Source organism: Protopterus annectens, chromosome 13.part0 (genome assembly GCF_019279795.1).
Source record: "Protopterus annectens isolate FY-2018-M chromosome 13.part0, PAN1.0, whole genome shotgun sequence".
NCBI lineage: Eukaryota > Metazoa > Chordata > Ceratodontiformes > Protopteridae > Protopterus > Protopterus annectens.
Window position 1 is genome coordinate 465,438,793 of NC_056747.1, and position 15,193 is coordinate 465,453,985.

The 15,193-nt window shown below is 38.7% G+C and overlaps 1 protein-coding gene across 1 annotated transcript in view; it reads left to right on the forward strand.

Annotated features, from left to right (window-relative positions):
• The window catches only part of UNC13A (unc-13 homolog A), a 5,702,976-nt gene that overhangs the window by 5,217,111 nt on the left and 470,672 nt on the right, over positions 1–15,193 (forward strand). Inside the window, exon 39 of the mRNA XM_044054109.1 lies at positions 14,505–14,585. Coding sequence (XP_043910044.1) covers positions 14,505–14,585 — 81 coding nt within the window. The remainder of the gene's footprint in view (positions 1–14,504; positions 14,586–15,193) is intronic.

The window sequence follows — 15,193 nt, forward strand, 5'->3', positions numbered from 1 at the left end:
CTCTTGCTTTTGAAACAACATCCAACTTGTAATGTTTAGTGAAGGTATGGACAGAAGTCCAAGTAGCAGCTTCAAGAATGGAATTGGTATCCAGTCCTTTGAAAAAGGCACCAGAAGAAGCAACAGATCTGGTAGAATGAGCCTTTACAGAAGAGGAAAGACATTTACCATGAAAGGAATAACAAAAAGAAATGGCCTTAGAAATCCAGGAAGAGATGGTTTGTTTAGAAACTGCCAAACCCAATGACCTGGGATGAAAGGAAACAAAAAGCTGCTCAGATTTGTGAATGGCCTTAGCCTTACCCAGATAATATCTGAGTTGCCTATACAAATGCAAGGTGTGAAGAAGCTTCTCGCTAGCACACTGTTGAAAAGGAAAAAAGAGGGTTATTTAATAGAGTGATTAAGTAACAACTCATTTACCACCTTGGCCACAAAAGAAGGATTAGTATGAAGAGACAGCCTGTCCCTTTGGAAAACTAAGAAAGGCAGAACGACCCTAAAAACCTGAAGCTTAGATACTCTTTTAGCTGAGGTAAGGGCCAAAAGAAGAACAGTCTTCCAAGTACAATGTTGCAAGGAAGCTGAAGCAGCAGGCTCAAAGGGAACCTGAGTCAATTTTTCAAGAACAAAACAAAGGTCCCAGGAATGTGGAATAGGCTTCCTGGGAGGCTTGTTATGAAGGATGCCCTTAAGAAATTGTTTGATCTCAAACCTAGAGGCTAGAGGAGGAGTCCAGGGCAGACAGGCAGAAATAAATGAGAGATGAGCTTTAACTGAAGAATATGCTAACCCAACATGGAGCAATTCACACAAATGAGACAGAATCAGAGGGATCCCCACTGAAAAGGGATCCTAGTTATGATTGAGGCATCATATAGAAAATCCCTTCCATCTGGACAAATACAATTTCTTAGTAGTGGGCTTCCTGGCATTCTGCAGAAACCAAATCACCTCCTCAGAAAAGAGGTACCTAAAAGGGATCAAACCCCTATCACACTCAGCATCACGTGAAGAGTGGACAAATGAGGATGGATAAGAAACCCCTTTGTCATGTGTGAGAAAGTCCACCTGGTGAGGTAACTTGTGGGGATTGCCCCTAGCTAAGTGAAAAAGAAGGGAGAACCACTGCTGTCTGGGCCATAAGGGAGTCACCAACAATATTTTGGGGGAGTCTTGCTTGATCTTGTGCAGGACTCTCAGAATCAGTGGAAGAGGTAGAGAAGCATCTCCTTCCAAGGAAAAGATCGAGCATCTACCTTCCAAGCCAGAGGACTTAGGACTGTGGAACAGGAGAGAAAGTTTTCTGTTCAAAGGTGAGATAAAAAGATATATCTGAGGAATGTCTGAATGATGGGTAATGTCCAGAAACATATTTCTGTGAAGAATCCATTCATGAGCCTGTGTGCTGGACCTGCTCAAAGAGTCTGCCACAATATTTTGCTCTGAAGAAACGTAGACTGTCTGAAGAGTCACTTGATACTGGACAGCTAGATCCCAAACCTGAACAGCGAGCCTGAAGAGAAGGAAGAGTGTGCCCCCACCTCCTTGCTTGTTTACATACCACATCACTGTGATATTGTCTGTGAAAACTTTCAGGTGTTCTGGAAGAAAGAGGATATGAAAAGCCTAAAGTACTAAAAGGAGAGCTGTCACCTCCTTGATGTTGATATGATCTGATCTTTGATGAAGAGGCCAGAGACCCTGGACCTTAAGAGAACTAAAATAATCTCCCCATCCCCTGTCCCAGGCATCTGAAAAGAGCTCTTGGCATGGGACTGGAGGTTGGAGAGGAAGTCCTGGATTGAGAGAAAATTGATGAATCCTCCACTGAAACTCAAGTTTGAGACAGAGAAGCAATGGAACTAGGAAATCTAACTGATGATAGTGTTGAAGACACACTGATTTGAGGTACCACTGAAGTTTTCTTATATGAAGCCTGGCCAGAACAACATAGGAATGGTGGAAGCCATAAACCAGATAAAATCCACAGCTGTGACTACATCCAGAGGAAGAAGAGAATGAAAAATGGCAATCACAGAGACAGTCTTGGGGGGAGGCAGGGATGCCAGCATGGGAATGGTCTTGATCCTGCAACTGAGAAAAAAATTATCCTAAGAAGGAACCAGTACTGATTTTTCAAAGTTTATCATGAAACCCAGGCTTTGTAACAGGTAAACAGAAAACTGGATGTCCTGAATCAGGACCACAGGGGATGAAGCCTGAATTATCAGGTGTCTAGATAAGGAAAGATCTGAACCCTCCCTCATTTTGCAAAAGGCAATGACAGGAGCTAGTCATTTGGTGAATACCCTTGGGACAATAGAGAGGCCAATGGGCAAAGCAGTGAATTTGAAATGCAAGGAAGAAACAGAGCAATGCAAAAACTTCCTGAAAAGGGGCAGATAGGTATGTGAAGGTAGACATCCTTGAGGTTCAGAGATACTAGAAAAGTTTGGGGAAGAAGAATAACAAGGTTTGAAGGGACAACATCCAAAAGGAGAGGACCTTTGGAAAGGTCTTGTTCTAAGAAAGGTCCAGAATGGGTCTCCAGATTTTTTCCTTCTTGGGAACCAGAAGCATTCTGGAAGAAAAAAATGTCTGTACCTGGGTAGGGGACACAACTTGAATGGTGCCCTGGTCCAGAAGAGCATCAAGCACTTCTGGAAAGAAAGAAAGTTGCACCTGAGGAGGTTGTGGGATTCCCCAAAAGGGAGGAAGAGATTTACCAATGTGAAATACCCTGGTGGATGATGGCCAAAACCCAACAATCTTGTGTGACCCTTAACCAATTTGGAAGGGACAAGGTAACCTCGCCGATGGAAGAGAGAAGCAAACTGTTGGATGGAAACTGGTTTGTCCTGAAAAGGAGGCTTCTGAGAAATAGGGATCTGAGTAGACTTAGCTGGAGGTACACACCTAGATCCTTTTTACCTTTGTGTGGAGAGTGTGACTGTCTACAAACAAAAGCAGATTTGGAGGGATAATTCCTCTGAAACTTGGGGATAGGAGAAGCAAAAATATGTTTCAGCTCCTGCAAGACCTTTCCTTTGTCCTTGCCCTAGATGGACTTAAAAAGATCAACGTTTTTTACCATCAAGAGGAGCATCCAATAATTTGGCTTTAATATCATCAGGTAAATGCTGAAGACAAAACCAAGAATAACACCTCAAAACCAACTGAAGCAGCCCTAGAAGAATCATCAGCTGCATCATAACTACACTTAGTGTGCTGAGCCACTTGAGAGATAGAACCTAGCAAAGAAAGGTCCAAACCCTTCCCATCAGAATTAGGAAGGTCAGTAACTACTTGAGAAGCTTGGGAAATAAAGGCTAAAACATATCTAGCCATATGAGTGTAGCAATTGATGGCTCAAAAAGCCAAGGTAGCAGTATGAACCTTTTTGACCAGACGTTCCATGGCTCTGCTGTCTTTGTCTGCATAGGATGATATGAGGTTACTAGGCTAATGGCCCTAGGGTCCTTACAAGCTTGGCCAAGTACAACCCCTGTTCCCAAGAATATCAAGGTATTAAGCAGAACTAAGTCAACAAATACTGCCCCTGTCCAAGCGGGACACACCTGAAACTCCCAGAGTTAATTAGCGGTTTCTCATTCAGTCATCCAAATTACACTTAAATAGGGCCAGCGGATGACTTTGCTCACCTGAAATGGAATTTTGTTCCAGAGGAGAGGTAACCTCTGTGAGACACATGTGTCTTGCCAATAAATCCTGTTGATGTCACATACTAGATTGAAATAGATAGTTTCCCAGAGAACGTGCATCTTAAACCATTTGATTTACAAATGTGCAGCATTGCCATTAGAGCAGGATCTAAGATTGCTTTATATGCAAGGCAGAGGTCACCTATGAATCATCTGTAAGACACAAAGTATAGTAACAGTGATTTCAGTCTGTCAATATATGACACATGTTGAAGACCCTAAATTTTCTTTGTAAGAAACCTTTGAGGTCTTTCCAGTTGCTGCAGGTACCTCGTGTAGAATAGTGTGTTTGTGTGTGTTGTACTTTTAAGAAGCATTTCAAGGACAGCATGTACATATAAGTAGCAAGCATGTGCTAGCTTCAGTGCCATTCTGAGATTGCAACCAGAGAGTGAGCATATATGAGTGGAATAGCTAGTTTGTTTATATGTTTATCTAAGCTAAAGTTATTAAGCATCAATCCTGATGTCTTTGTACACAATAAAGCTGCTTGAACAGAACCCATGTTTTATCCTGACCAGACTAGCAACATGGAGCCAAAACCAGGGTTCCAGAGACTGCTTTTCAGAGCTACGAGGTGCAGAGTTAACAGTGAAGGTAAACTAAGAGAACCAAACACACAAAAAGCCAAGAAATGAACCAAAAGTAATGAAAAATTGCACAAATGATTTATTTATTAAAAAAGATCAAACGTAATATTACAAGGGCACAAACTGCATTATTAGGCAATCGGGAGGAACAAAAACTTTATTAATTAAACAAAATATTTAAAATTAAGATATTTGACAAAACGATTATCAGAAAAGCAAATAAGGGGTTTGGAATTACTTCAGAATTGTAAAACAAGCATGTTTAGAGTAAAACGAGCACAAGAAAAGTATAATGGGCATGGAAAAAGATAAAACAAGCAAAACAAATATAATAAAGGGCAAAAAGGGCACATTAACTCATTGCACCCGAGTGACACCTCCAGGAGCATCTGCACTTTACTCCTACTGATGCCTCAAGGCATCAGATATTGCTTGTTCATGTTTGCATCAATAATTGCAAAACCATGCTATGTACAAGGTTTTAGAAGACTTCATCTTAAAGCTTACACAATGGCAAACTCAACTGCATTAATATTTGACCTCTGTCTAGTGCAGATAAATACATATTAACTGTTGTTTTATGATATTAATATATATATATATATATATATTTTTTTTTTTTACATTTTTCTAAATATCTCAACAACCAAGTAACACAGGCAGAACTCCTTAGTCTAATATGAAAGCTCCCAGCTAGATGGATAAAATGCTGCTAACAGTATGTGTGTAACTTGAGTGGTTGCTGAGATATTGTAAGTTATTTACAAAATATTACAAATATAATAGTTACTTTGACTTATAAAATTTAGTTTAAGACCTAGAACCTAAATAATACTACCACTAAAAAATAGTTTGTGCTTTAGAGTTTGCCATTTATACTTCTTTCATAATCCCTATGGTTCCAGTGATATGAACATTTGTTTGAAATGTGAGGGCATATTTTGATTCTGTCAGAAGGCTTAGGCTCCACCCATTGGAAGTTACAGTGCAAACTTCCTGAGCTCCACTGGAATGAATGAGTTAAGCATAAATAAAGGAAGGCAACTGCATGTTTTTTTGGCAAGATACTGTGTTTTGGCATAAACTACTATTTTTCACTGATTGAAGCTATTCAGGGCATAACTAGAGTTATTTGAAGTACCTCAAAGTGTGTAACAGTGTTTACAATGAGTGCTTATTACTGTGCATTTATTCCGAAGAGTTTATTTGTGTGCAAAGTGCAACTATTTTGTAAAGCACAGTCAAAATCCAGCCATTTTGAAAAAAAGTTTCTTGTGCTGGGTGTGTCTGTTCACAAAGTACTACCATTACAGAGTGTTTCTTGCACTGTACAGTTATTTAGCAAAGTACAGCCATTTTGGGAAAGTTTAGGTGTGCTGTGTACTGTTTATTCACAAACAGCAGTTACTTCGAAATGTTTTTTACTCTGAGCTTCTTCTGCCCAGTTTATTCGCACAGTACAGTAATTTTGAAATGTTTCTTACACTGATAAGAGGTGATTTCTTACAGTACATTGATTTCAAGAGTATTCTTGTGCCAGGAGACTTATTTGCAAAGTTCAGTTATTCAGCGGCTTGTTGTGCTATTGGGCATAGTTACAAATACTGGCATAAATCTCTGGCACATGTGTGTGTGTGTGCATGTTCATACAGTTACAAGTGGACTTGGGTTGCATTGTGTTTTACTATAATTTGTTGGCATGGCAGATGAATTTCGAAAAACCATCACCACTTGTGTTTGATCATAGTATTGCAGAGAATATGTGAGCAAGAGTATGATATTTTTATACAAGCAGCTTATTCTGACAAAGATGCATGCACCAGGGCATTCATATTGCTAAACTTTCTGGGTCAGAGGCCATTGAAAGAGAGTGTTCATTTTTGTATGCACCAGCAGTATATGAAGGAGAAGGGGAAAACTGTCATACTGTTGTACAGGCTGAATTAAGGGAAAACCCTGAGTGTTTTAAATGCAGGTTCAGGGAAATGTGTAACCCCCAGACAAATTTTACATTAGAGAGACATTTGTCTTACACAAGAGATCAAAAGCAAGGAGAAACTTTTGCAACTTATTTTACTGACCTGAGAAGCAAAAGTAAAATGTGTAGGATTGATGATTCAAAAGATGAGTTAATAAAAGACAGGCTTGTGTGTAGTATTAGTAGTGCTTCAGTGAGAAAAAATTTGCTTCATGACAGTGATTTAATGCTGTGCAAAGTTACTGAGATTTGTCAAATCCATAAAGTTACAGAAAAGCACACAAGTATGCTTGCAAGTGATAAGAACATAGTTTCAATAGGCTCCAGAGCAAATGTAGATAGCATGCAACACGTGACTAGTAAAAGCAGGCCTAAGCACATGGCAGCTATAACCCCTGCGAGTGTGGCAGGTAAAACCCATAGTTTTCCAGTAAGTTCTAAGACTAGTTCAGTGAGAAGGACATGCTAAGTGCAGTACAAGGGTAAGTCAGCAAAACTCAAATCAAGCTTTATTGTTAACTTTTGCATTTGTGGTGCCAGTCATGAGTCTAAAAGGGAAAAGTGCTTAACATTTGGTCAACAATGCTACAAGTATAAAAATTGGAACCATTTTCAAAAGTTTTGTAAATCAAGTAAACCTCATACAGTTATAAAGAAAGGTCACTCAAAAAGCAAGTTAATCATATAGAGAGCTGCAACCCTACTTTCTATGTAGATGCTGTATCAGTAATTGGTGAAAAGGTTGATGCAGTAAATATGTTGGCAAAGAGTGATGTGTTTTGTACTGTCCAGATCTATGGTAAATCCATCAAGCTCAATGTAGACACTGGTTCAAAGTGTAGTGTTACGTCAGCAGACACATTTTCTAAGGTGAGAGCTGGTGAACAACTTAATGTGGTCAGTTGTGTGAAACTTGCTTATGGAGGTGAAGAAATTCAAACTGAAGGCTCAGTAGTGCTTTCATGTTATTTAGCTAGGAACTGCTACAGCCTACTAATGTATGTAGTCCGAAGACCTGCACAGTCATTATTGGGTCTCAGAGATAGACTGAGAATGAATCTGCTTTCCTTTACCAGAGAACTTCATCATATAAGAACATATCCTAATTCCAATTTTACTGAAGCTATTTTCTCAGAGTATGCTGATGTTTTCGATGACAAGTTAAGCAAACTTCCAGTTGTGTATTATATGAAGTTAGACCCAGAGGTCAGTCCAGTGGACAAACCAGCATGAAAAGTTCTGATAGCTATGCAGAATAAAGTCAAAGCTCAGCTAGATAAAATGGTGCAGCAAGGTGTAATTTGTCCAGTTACAGAACCAACTGAATGGGTGTTGTCCATGGTAGCAGCCCACAAAAAAGGCTCAGATGAAGCCAGAATATGCATTGACCCAAGAAATTTGAGCAAAGCATTAAAGAGACCGCATTGTCCTATATGTACAGTCGAGGAAGTTGCAGCCCTAATACCCAATGCCACTGTTTTTTTCTGTCTTGGATGCAAAACGTTGATTTGGCAAGTGATACATCAGGCAGATCTTCACTACTGAATGCTTTCAGTACCCCATTTGGAAGATGTAGATTCCTCAGGATGCCATTTGGAATAAATTCTGCAAGTGAAGTCTTTCAGTGTGCAATGGAGCAAATTACTTCAGGTTATCCTTGGCCATAATAGTAGATGATTTATTCGTTGAGGGCAATGGTGACTCAGAGCATGACTGAAACCTTAAGAGAGTTCTAAACAGAGCACATGAAGTGAACTTGAAGCTCAGTCCCTTGAAGTGCAAATTTAGACTACCAGAAGTTACATAAGTAGGTCATTTATTTACTAGTACTGGCTTGCAACCAGACACATCCATGCAAGCAGCCATTCTTGAGATGCCAGCACCAGATAATGTTCAAGCTTTACAACATTTTCTTAGTATGGTCAATTATTTGTGGAAGTTTACACCAGACTTCAGTCGACAGTGCCTTTGAGAGAGCTGACACGCAAAAATGTGACATTGTCTTGGTTGGAATAGCACCAGAGAGCATTTGAAGACCTTAAGCAGAAAATTGGTCACCCCACCTACATTAAGATACTATCATGGTAATAAACCAGTAACTCTTTCCTGTGATGCCTCAAAATGTGGTCTTGGCGCAGTTAATCTTCAAGAAGGCAGACCAGTAGCCTGTACATCTAGATCTCTTACTCAAAGTGAAATGCAATATGCTCAAATTGAGAAAGAACTTTTGGCAATAGTATTTTCATGTTCAGAATTTCATGATTATATTGATGGCCGTGCTATTCAGATTGAAACTGCTCACCAACCTCCAGTCACTATTTTAAAAAAGCCTATGCATTCAGCTCCAGTGAGATTACAAAGAATGATGCTCAAATTGCAAAAGTACAACTTCAAAATGGTCTATACAAAAGGCAAACTTCTATATCTGGCTGGTACCTTATCCAGATTGCCCAGAAATGCAACAGAACAGTTTCATGTAGAGAATTTTGATTTTGATGTCATGGAAATGCATATTTTTCTACCACGAGACTTGATGAGCTGAGAGATCATACAAAGACTGATCCAGTTTTGCAAAAGCTCAACCACTACATTAATGTTGGATGGCTGTCAAAGCAATCTAGTGTACCACCTGAAGTGCAAACTTATTTTCCTTACACAGATCACATGCTGATGCAAGATGGGATTATTTTCAAAGATCCTAAAATTGTTGTTCCGGCTTCCTTACATTGTGAATATATCCAGATTTTGCATTGTGGTTACCCAGGTTCCAAATCTATCAAAAAAGGATGAGAGAACTAGTATTTTGGCCTTCTCTGCAAAAGATATTAATAAAGTACTTTCTTCTTGTTCAGTATGCACTAGTACTAAACTGCATTTGCAAAAAGAACCACTTCAGCTAAGTCAAGATCCTGAACTACCTTGGTCAACAGTAGCAACTGATATATTTGAGTGGAACAATCAGCATTCCTTAGTGTTAGTAGACTCTTATTCAAACTGGTTTGAGATCAATTTACTACCTAACCTAACATCCACTGCTGTTATCACCAAGTTAAAATGTCATTTCTCAGTCTGTGGTAGTCCACACAAAGTTATTTATGACAGTGGTACCCAATTTACCAGTCAGTTGTTTCAGAAATTGGCAAAAGCATGGGACTTTGTACATGTTACTAGTAGTCCAGAATACTCACAGTCAAATGGATTAGCTGAACATGCAGTACTGAGTGCAAAGCAATTACTAGAGAAGTCAAAGCATGATAATCCCAATGTCTTTTTGAATTTACTCAATCTCAGAAACATACCCCATGACAATATACTTGGCTCACTGGCTCAGAGACTTCTATCTAGGCAAACCAAAACAACATTGCCTATCAGTTCCAGTTTGTTGAGGCCTAAAGCAAAGAACAACAGAACAATCACAACCTAACTATTCAGAAAGCATTCCTTCCAGAAGTCCAGTTATGATAAACTGAGCAGATTTCTTCGTCCATTGAAAGAAGGAGAGACAGTGAGGATGCAACCGGCAAAAAGTTTCAAATGAATTGGTCAAGTAACAAGTATATGTGCCGAGCCAAAATCCTACTTCGCAGAATCTGAGTGTGTGAACTACAGGAGAAATCGCAGACATTTTCTTCCTGTATCAGAATTGAAATTGCAGCATTGTTCCTGTGATAATACAGACTCTAGATCTTAGAGCAATACAGAAAATGTTCCTTTTATGGAACGTGTCTTAACTTCTACTTCCATTCCTGATGATGTTCCTGATGTCCCCTAAGTTGAACATTTAGCAGAGACAGTCCTATTTGCTAGACCTAATTCTAATTTCTATGTCACACAATTTGGTCATATTTCCAGACCTAGTGTGAGATACACAGCAACCTGGACATAATTGTCTATATATATTTAGTTCTGTATAATTGCATGTCAAATAATTATTTGTTTCAATTGCATGTCAGTCAATGTTGTCAATATTGCATGACTCATTTCTCAAAGAGGGAGGATTTAGAATAGTGTGTGTGTGTGTGTGTGTGTGTGTGTGTGTGTGTGTGTGTGTGTGTGTGTGTGTGTGTGTGTGTGTGTGTATTGTACCTTTAAGGAGCATTTCACGGACAGCACATGAATATAAATAGCAAGCACATGCTAACTTCCGTGCAATTTTGAGAGTGCAGCCAGAGAGTGAGCATGTATGAGCATTATAACTAGTTTGTTTATAAATGTATCTAAGTTAAAGTTATTAAGCCTCAATCCTGATGTGTTTGAACACAATAAAGCTGCATAAACAGAACCCACAAATGTTTGTCTGTTTTATCCTAACCAAACGAGCGACAGCTGGTAAGGTACATACCAAAGGTAGTATTGTACTCTGTTTTTGGCCTGATGAGTGAGGAATACAGGAGTTTGTAGCTTCCTTTGTTCTGGATGGAATGTCCTTACTTATGAGGTGGGCGACATAGAAAGCCTTTCTTATAACTGTAGAGAGGTAGTGGTCAAAGGAAAGGTTGCTGTCAACCTGTGCGCCCAAATCTCTCACCACTGATTACTTACTTAGGGTGTGGTTATTAATGTGGTAATCTGCAGGGATGTCGCTCTTACTGAAGGGGATAATAATGCAGTTTTTTGCATTGAGTTTTAGTGCATGACTTTGGCACCAGTTATTTGTCTAAGTCCCTCTTGTAGGATATTGGCATTGTTTGCAGGAAACAGTTTAGCAGAAGGCAAAAACTTTGAAGGTTTGTCAGAACAGATAGACACTACATAAGGATCAGCAGAAGGACATTTATACAAAAATGTACAATCATCAGGCACCTTGTAAAATCTGTCAGGTTTCTTCTGGGCTGGAAACCTAAGAATCAGGGGTAATGAAGGCTGCTGAAAAGGTATCTAGGAGGGCAGCCAGAACTGGAGGAACAGAAGAGAGTTTGGGAGTTCGTAATACCTCTTGTGAATATCACAAACCTGAGAACAATCCCACTTGAAAAACTCCATCAACAAGAAACAGTGTCCCCAAAGGAGAGCTCTTCTAAAGGAGAATCTGGACTAATAGAATCTTCTTCTTCAGACCCATAATCCAAAGGAGAAGGGATCTGAGAAGGGTATACCAAGGACTCTTCCCCAAAATCCAGATCCTCATCAGATGACTCTTGCTTCCTAGGCCTCTTAAGAGAAGTGGATAACCAGCAAGTACAGAGACTCCTTGAGGAGTCATTAAAGCCATTAAAGCATTAAATAACCCGTGAATAAAATCCTGCCATTCACATTGGTTATCTTTAGCAGAAGTGGATGTGCTTGATTTTTTGTTTTTTTCTTTTGTGGGACATTTGCATGAAAAAGCCTAGGGGGGGGTCAGGCCCCTGCTAACACTCAACCAGTGTAGTAGGAGTCTCCTCCCAACCTAGAATCTGGGGAATTCCTCTCAGTCCCTCAGATATAATCAGCAGTGCTTCCCCTCAGTGTCGGAAGCAGACATTTGAAATGCCTCTGAGGACATGTCAGAAGTCAGATCCATGCACCGTCAAGAGAGATGTCAAGGGAAGCTGGACAGCAGCACAAGGAGGAGAGACAACTATGTGGGGTCTTAGGGACAGACGCTTAGCAATTAGAGCACTTGTGTATGGTAGTGAGAAGCACCTAAACAGAAGAGACACTGTTTGTGATGGTCTTTATGGGGAATTTGCCTCCCATACTGACATACTGCAGTGGTGGTGCTGCGGTAGCGTTGTCGCCTAACAGTTAGACGTTGCCCGTTCAATTCTCAGTTAGAGCGTCTTCTGTGTAGTGACATGCATGAATGGGCGTTCCTTCATTAAAGGTTGTGCTTTAGGCCCAGCAAGCCAGTACATAAAAGTCTACTGCCAATCATTAGCGGACCAGAGTTCCGCTGTGGTGATCCCTAGCCGGGAAAAGCCGAAAGACACAAACAAAACTGACATTTTCCCTTTCTGGGTGACATGTAAACTCACAACAACAAAAATAATATAGACGATAAGAAAGAACCCCCTAACAAGGCACTTATCTGAAAATGGCTTGGTAACCAGCACAGGCAAAGAGCATTCAGACCAATGTTCAATAATGGTGTTTGGACTGGAGGCAAAGAAGTTCTGAGGTATGTACGTCCGTATGTCACCTTTATGCCATACTGTTTGTGCAGAGAGCATACATGTGACGTATGACGTCTATAAATTCTAAAGTGTTTGGTATACTGGCTGGACGATGGGCTATCCTTGGCAGGAGATCCCTTACATAAGAAATACTGCAACAGTGATATGGAAGAACATCAAAAATAACTCTGATTAGCACCCTAATGAATGGCATAGCTTGTTCATGCTAGAGCAGTGATTTACTATCTCTCAAATTCATCAAGGGACATTTGATCACTTTGTGTGATCTTCTGCCTCATATGAAACACTTGTTCCATAAAGCAGTCACTAAATGCACTTTTCACTAGAATGACTTGCTATGTAAAAGAGTTGTCCATTTCTGAAAGTGTATAGTGATGTGACATTAAAATAACCCAAAAAAGAACAGCGGATTAGTTGATTTTCAGTCATATCTTTCTGTTCAATGTTCTATTTAATAAATATCTTCTTCTCTGTCTCATGTGAAAAGTATAGCATATCCCTTGGAAAAGTATAGATGACATAGTTTTGCTAGAGAAATTATGGGATCTGACACACGACATGCAATCACTGTTTTGATGGGCAATCATGTAACAGGACTTAACCAATACATTTATTTTGTTAGTGCATTTTAATGGTTGTGACCTAAAGTGAGCATGATTCAGCTTTGCTTCAGTGGCTAGAAAAAAGGTAAATATAGTTAAACTTCAAGGAAATCATGTCTGGCAGTTTTGTCAAGTTTGTTTTTCTCAGGTAAAGATCATCTCCAGTAAAAAAAAAAAAAAAAAAAAAAAAAAAAAGATATATATTTTAAAGTTTTAAACACTATGCAATAGACAAAAGAGTTGTCAGGGAAAGTTTAAGTAGAGTCTTCAGCAGTACAAGGTCATGAAACTATTTAACAGGCATGGTGGACTATCTGCTAAAGGGATTTTTTTTTTTTTTTTTAGAAAAAGAGGTGAGAAAGCACTATGTTTAAAATGATGATAAACAGTAGTAATGAAAGAAGTTATCTCAGGAAAAGGCTGCAGAAGATGGTGTGTCCTGGCAGTAAGTGTGCTGTGCACATAGTGATAATTAGCAGGTGTTGTGAACGGGGTGTTCTTAAAAAGACTCTGACTGGCCTTCATATCCTGTGCATGGACCATTCACTCACTTGGGGATAGAGTAGTGGTTATAGAGGTGATGCAGGTGGGCAGGATTAAGACCATACCAAAAAATCCCTCATGGGCTGCTGTATGACAACTTATAATACAGCCGACTATTTCCCATGAGGAAGACATCGGATGGCCAAAGTACAGGAAGACTTATTATTGGCAGACAACAAAGGCATAAAGAAAGAAAGGTTTATGGAAGTACATATGCAATGCAGAATGGTATTGTATTTTACAATGAAAATGTAAATAATTGCAATTATGTTTGTTTCATTAACACCTATTAAGAAAATTATGAGAGTTATAGTATCTGGCAAAGAATTAAGTATCGCAAAGTGTTGGTGAATGTGATCAAAAAGTCACATTATAATTTGTATTGTAATTCGACCGTGATATTAAATAAGTAACCCCAGTGGATTATGTCTCAAATCCAGTTACTGCAAAAATTACTAATACAAAGGATTCTGATTAGGTTTCCAAGCATAACAAAGCTGTTATATGTTCAAGAGTAGAATTAAGAAATACACCTCGAGAGCACATTCTGCCTTCAGAAACACTTAGCTGAGAGTCATATCAGCAGTGGAAAAGTGAGAAGTCTTGACTGATTGGGATTTTCATTAAAAAGGGTTTTTCACTAAAACATGAATGATTTTTATTAATGTATAGATAGATATTAAGGATATAAAGTAGGAAGACTCTCCAAGTATAAAAATGTGGTCAATATCACACACAGTTCTTATTAGTATAATACTTACTGTGCAAGTATTTATTTCATTTGTAAATATGTGATCTGCATTAGTGATAAATCAGTAGAAGTGCAACTGTTTTTATCCTGTACCTCCATCAAAGGTTAATTAAACATATTCAAAGCCCAAAAGCAGTTAAGCATATTGAATCATTAGACAAAAAGTTTATCTATGAGTAATTATTATTTGTTTTTATAGGACCATATGGTGCGAGAGGAAGCCAGAAGTCTTACCCCAAAGCAATGTGCTGTGGTTGAATTAGCCCTGGATACTATTAAGGTATTTCTGAAGATGTGAGAATTGTAACAAGAGAAAGCTGGAGAAGTTATGTTTAGCTCAAATGTATGTACTAATTACAGGTCATGCTGAGAACAGTTCATCTGTTTACAAGTTCATGTTTTTTAAATATTAACTCTAAATACAGTAAAAAGACACTGTGTGAGAGAGGGCACACTGTATGTATATGTATATATATATATATATATATATATATATATATATATATATATATATATATATATAGATAGATAGATATATATATAAAATTATCATTCTTATTTGGTTATTTTCAGTCTTGAAATATAGCCAATAATTGTACTGTCAAAGAACATATTTCAAGGGAGACTTTGTACTGTAAATGATTAGGTAGAAAGTATTTAATTGCAAGATTGTTTTCTCTTGTATGCCACAAAACATTTCTGAAACATAACTATGGGATCTCCCATTAACATTAGACTACATGCTTGTATATATGAACATCTATGAATCTTTCTGCATCGGATATCCAGCACATAGTCCTATATCTTGAATACTTAAAGGTGGCTGATAGAGTAGGTGCTACTTATACAGCTTATGCTATCCTGTCTCAGATGCAGCTCTCCCTCTTT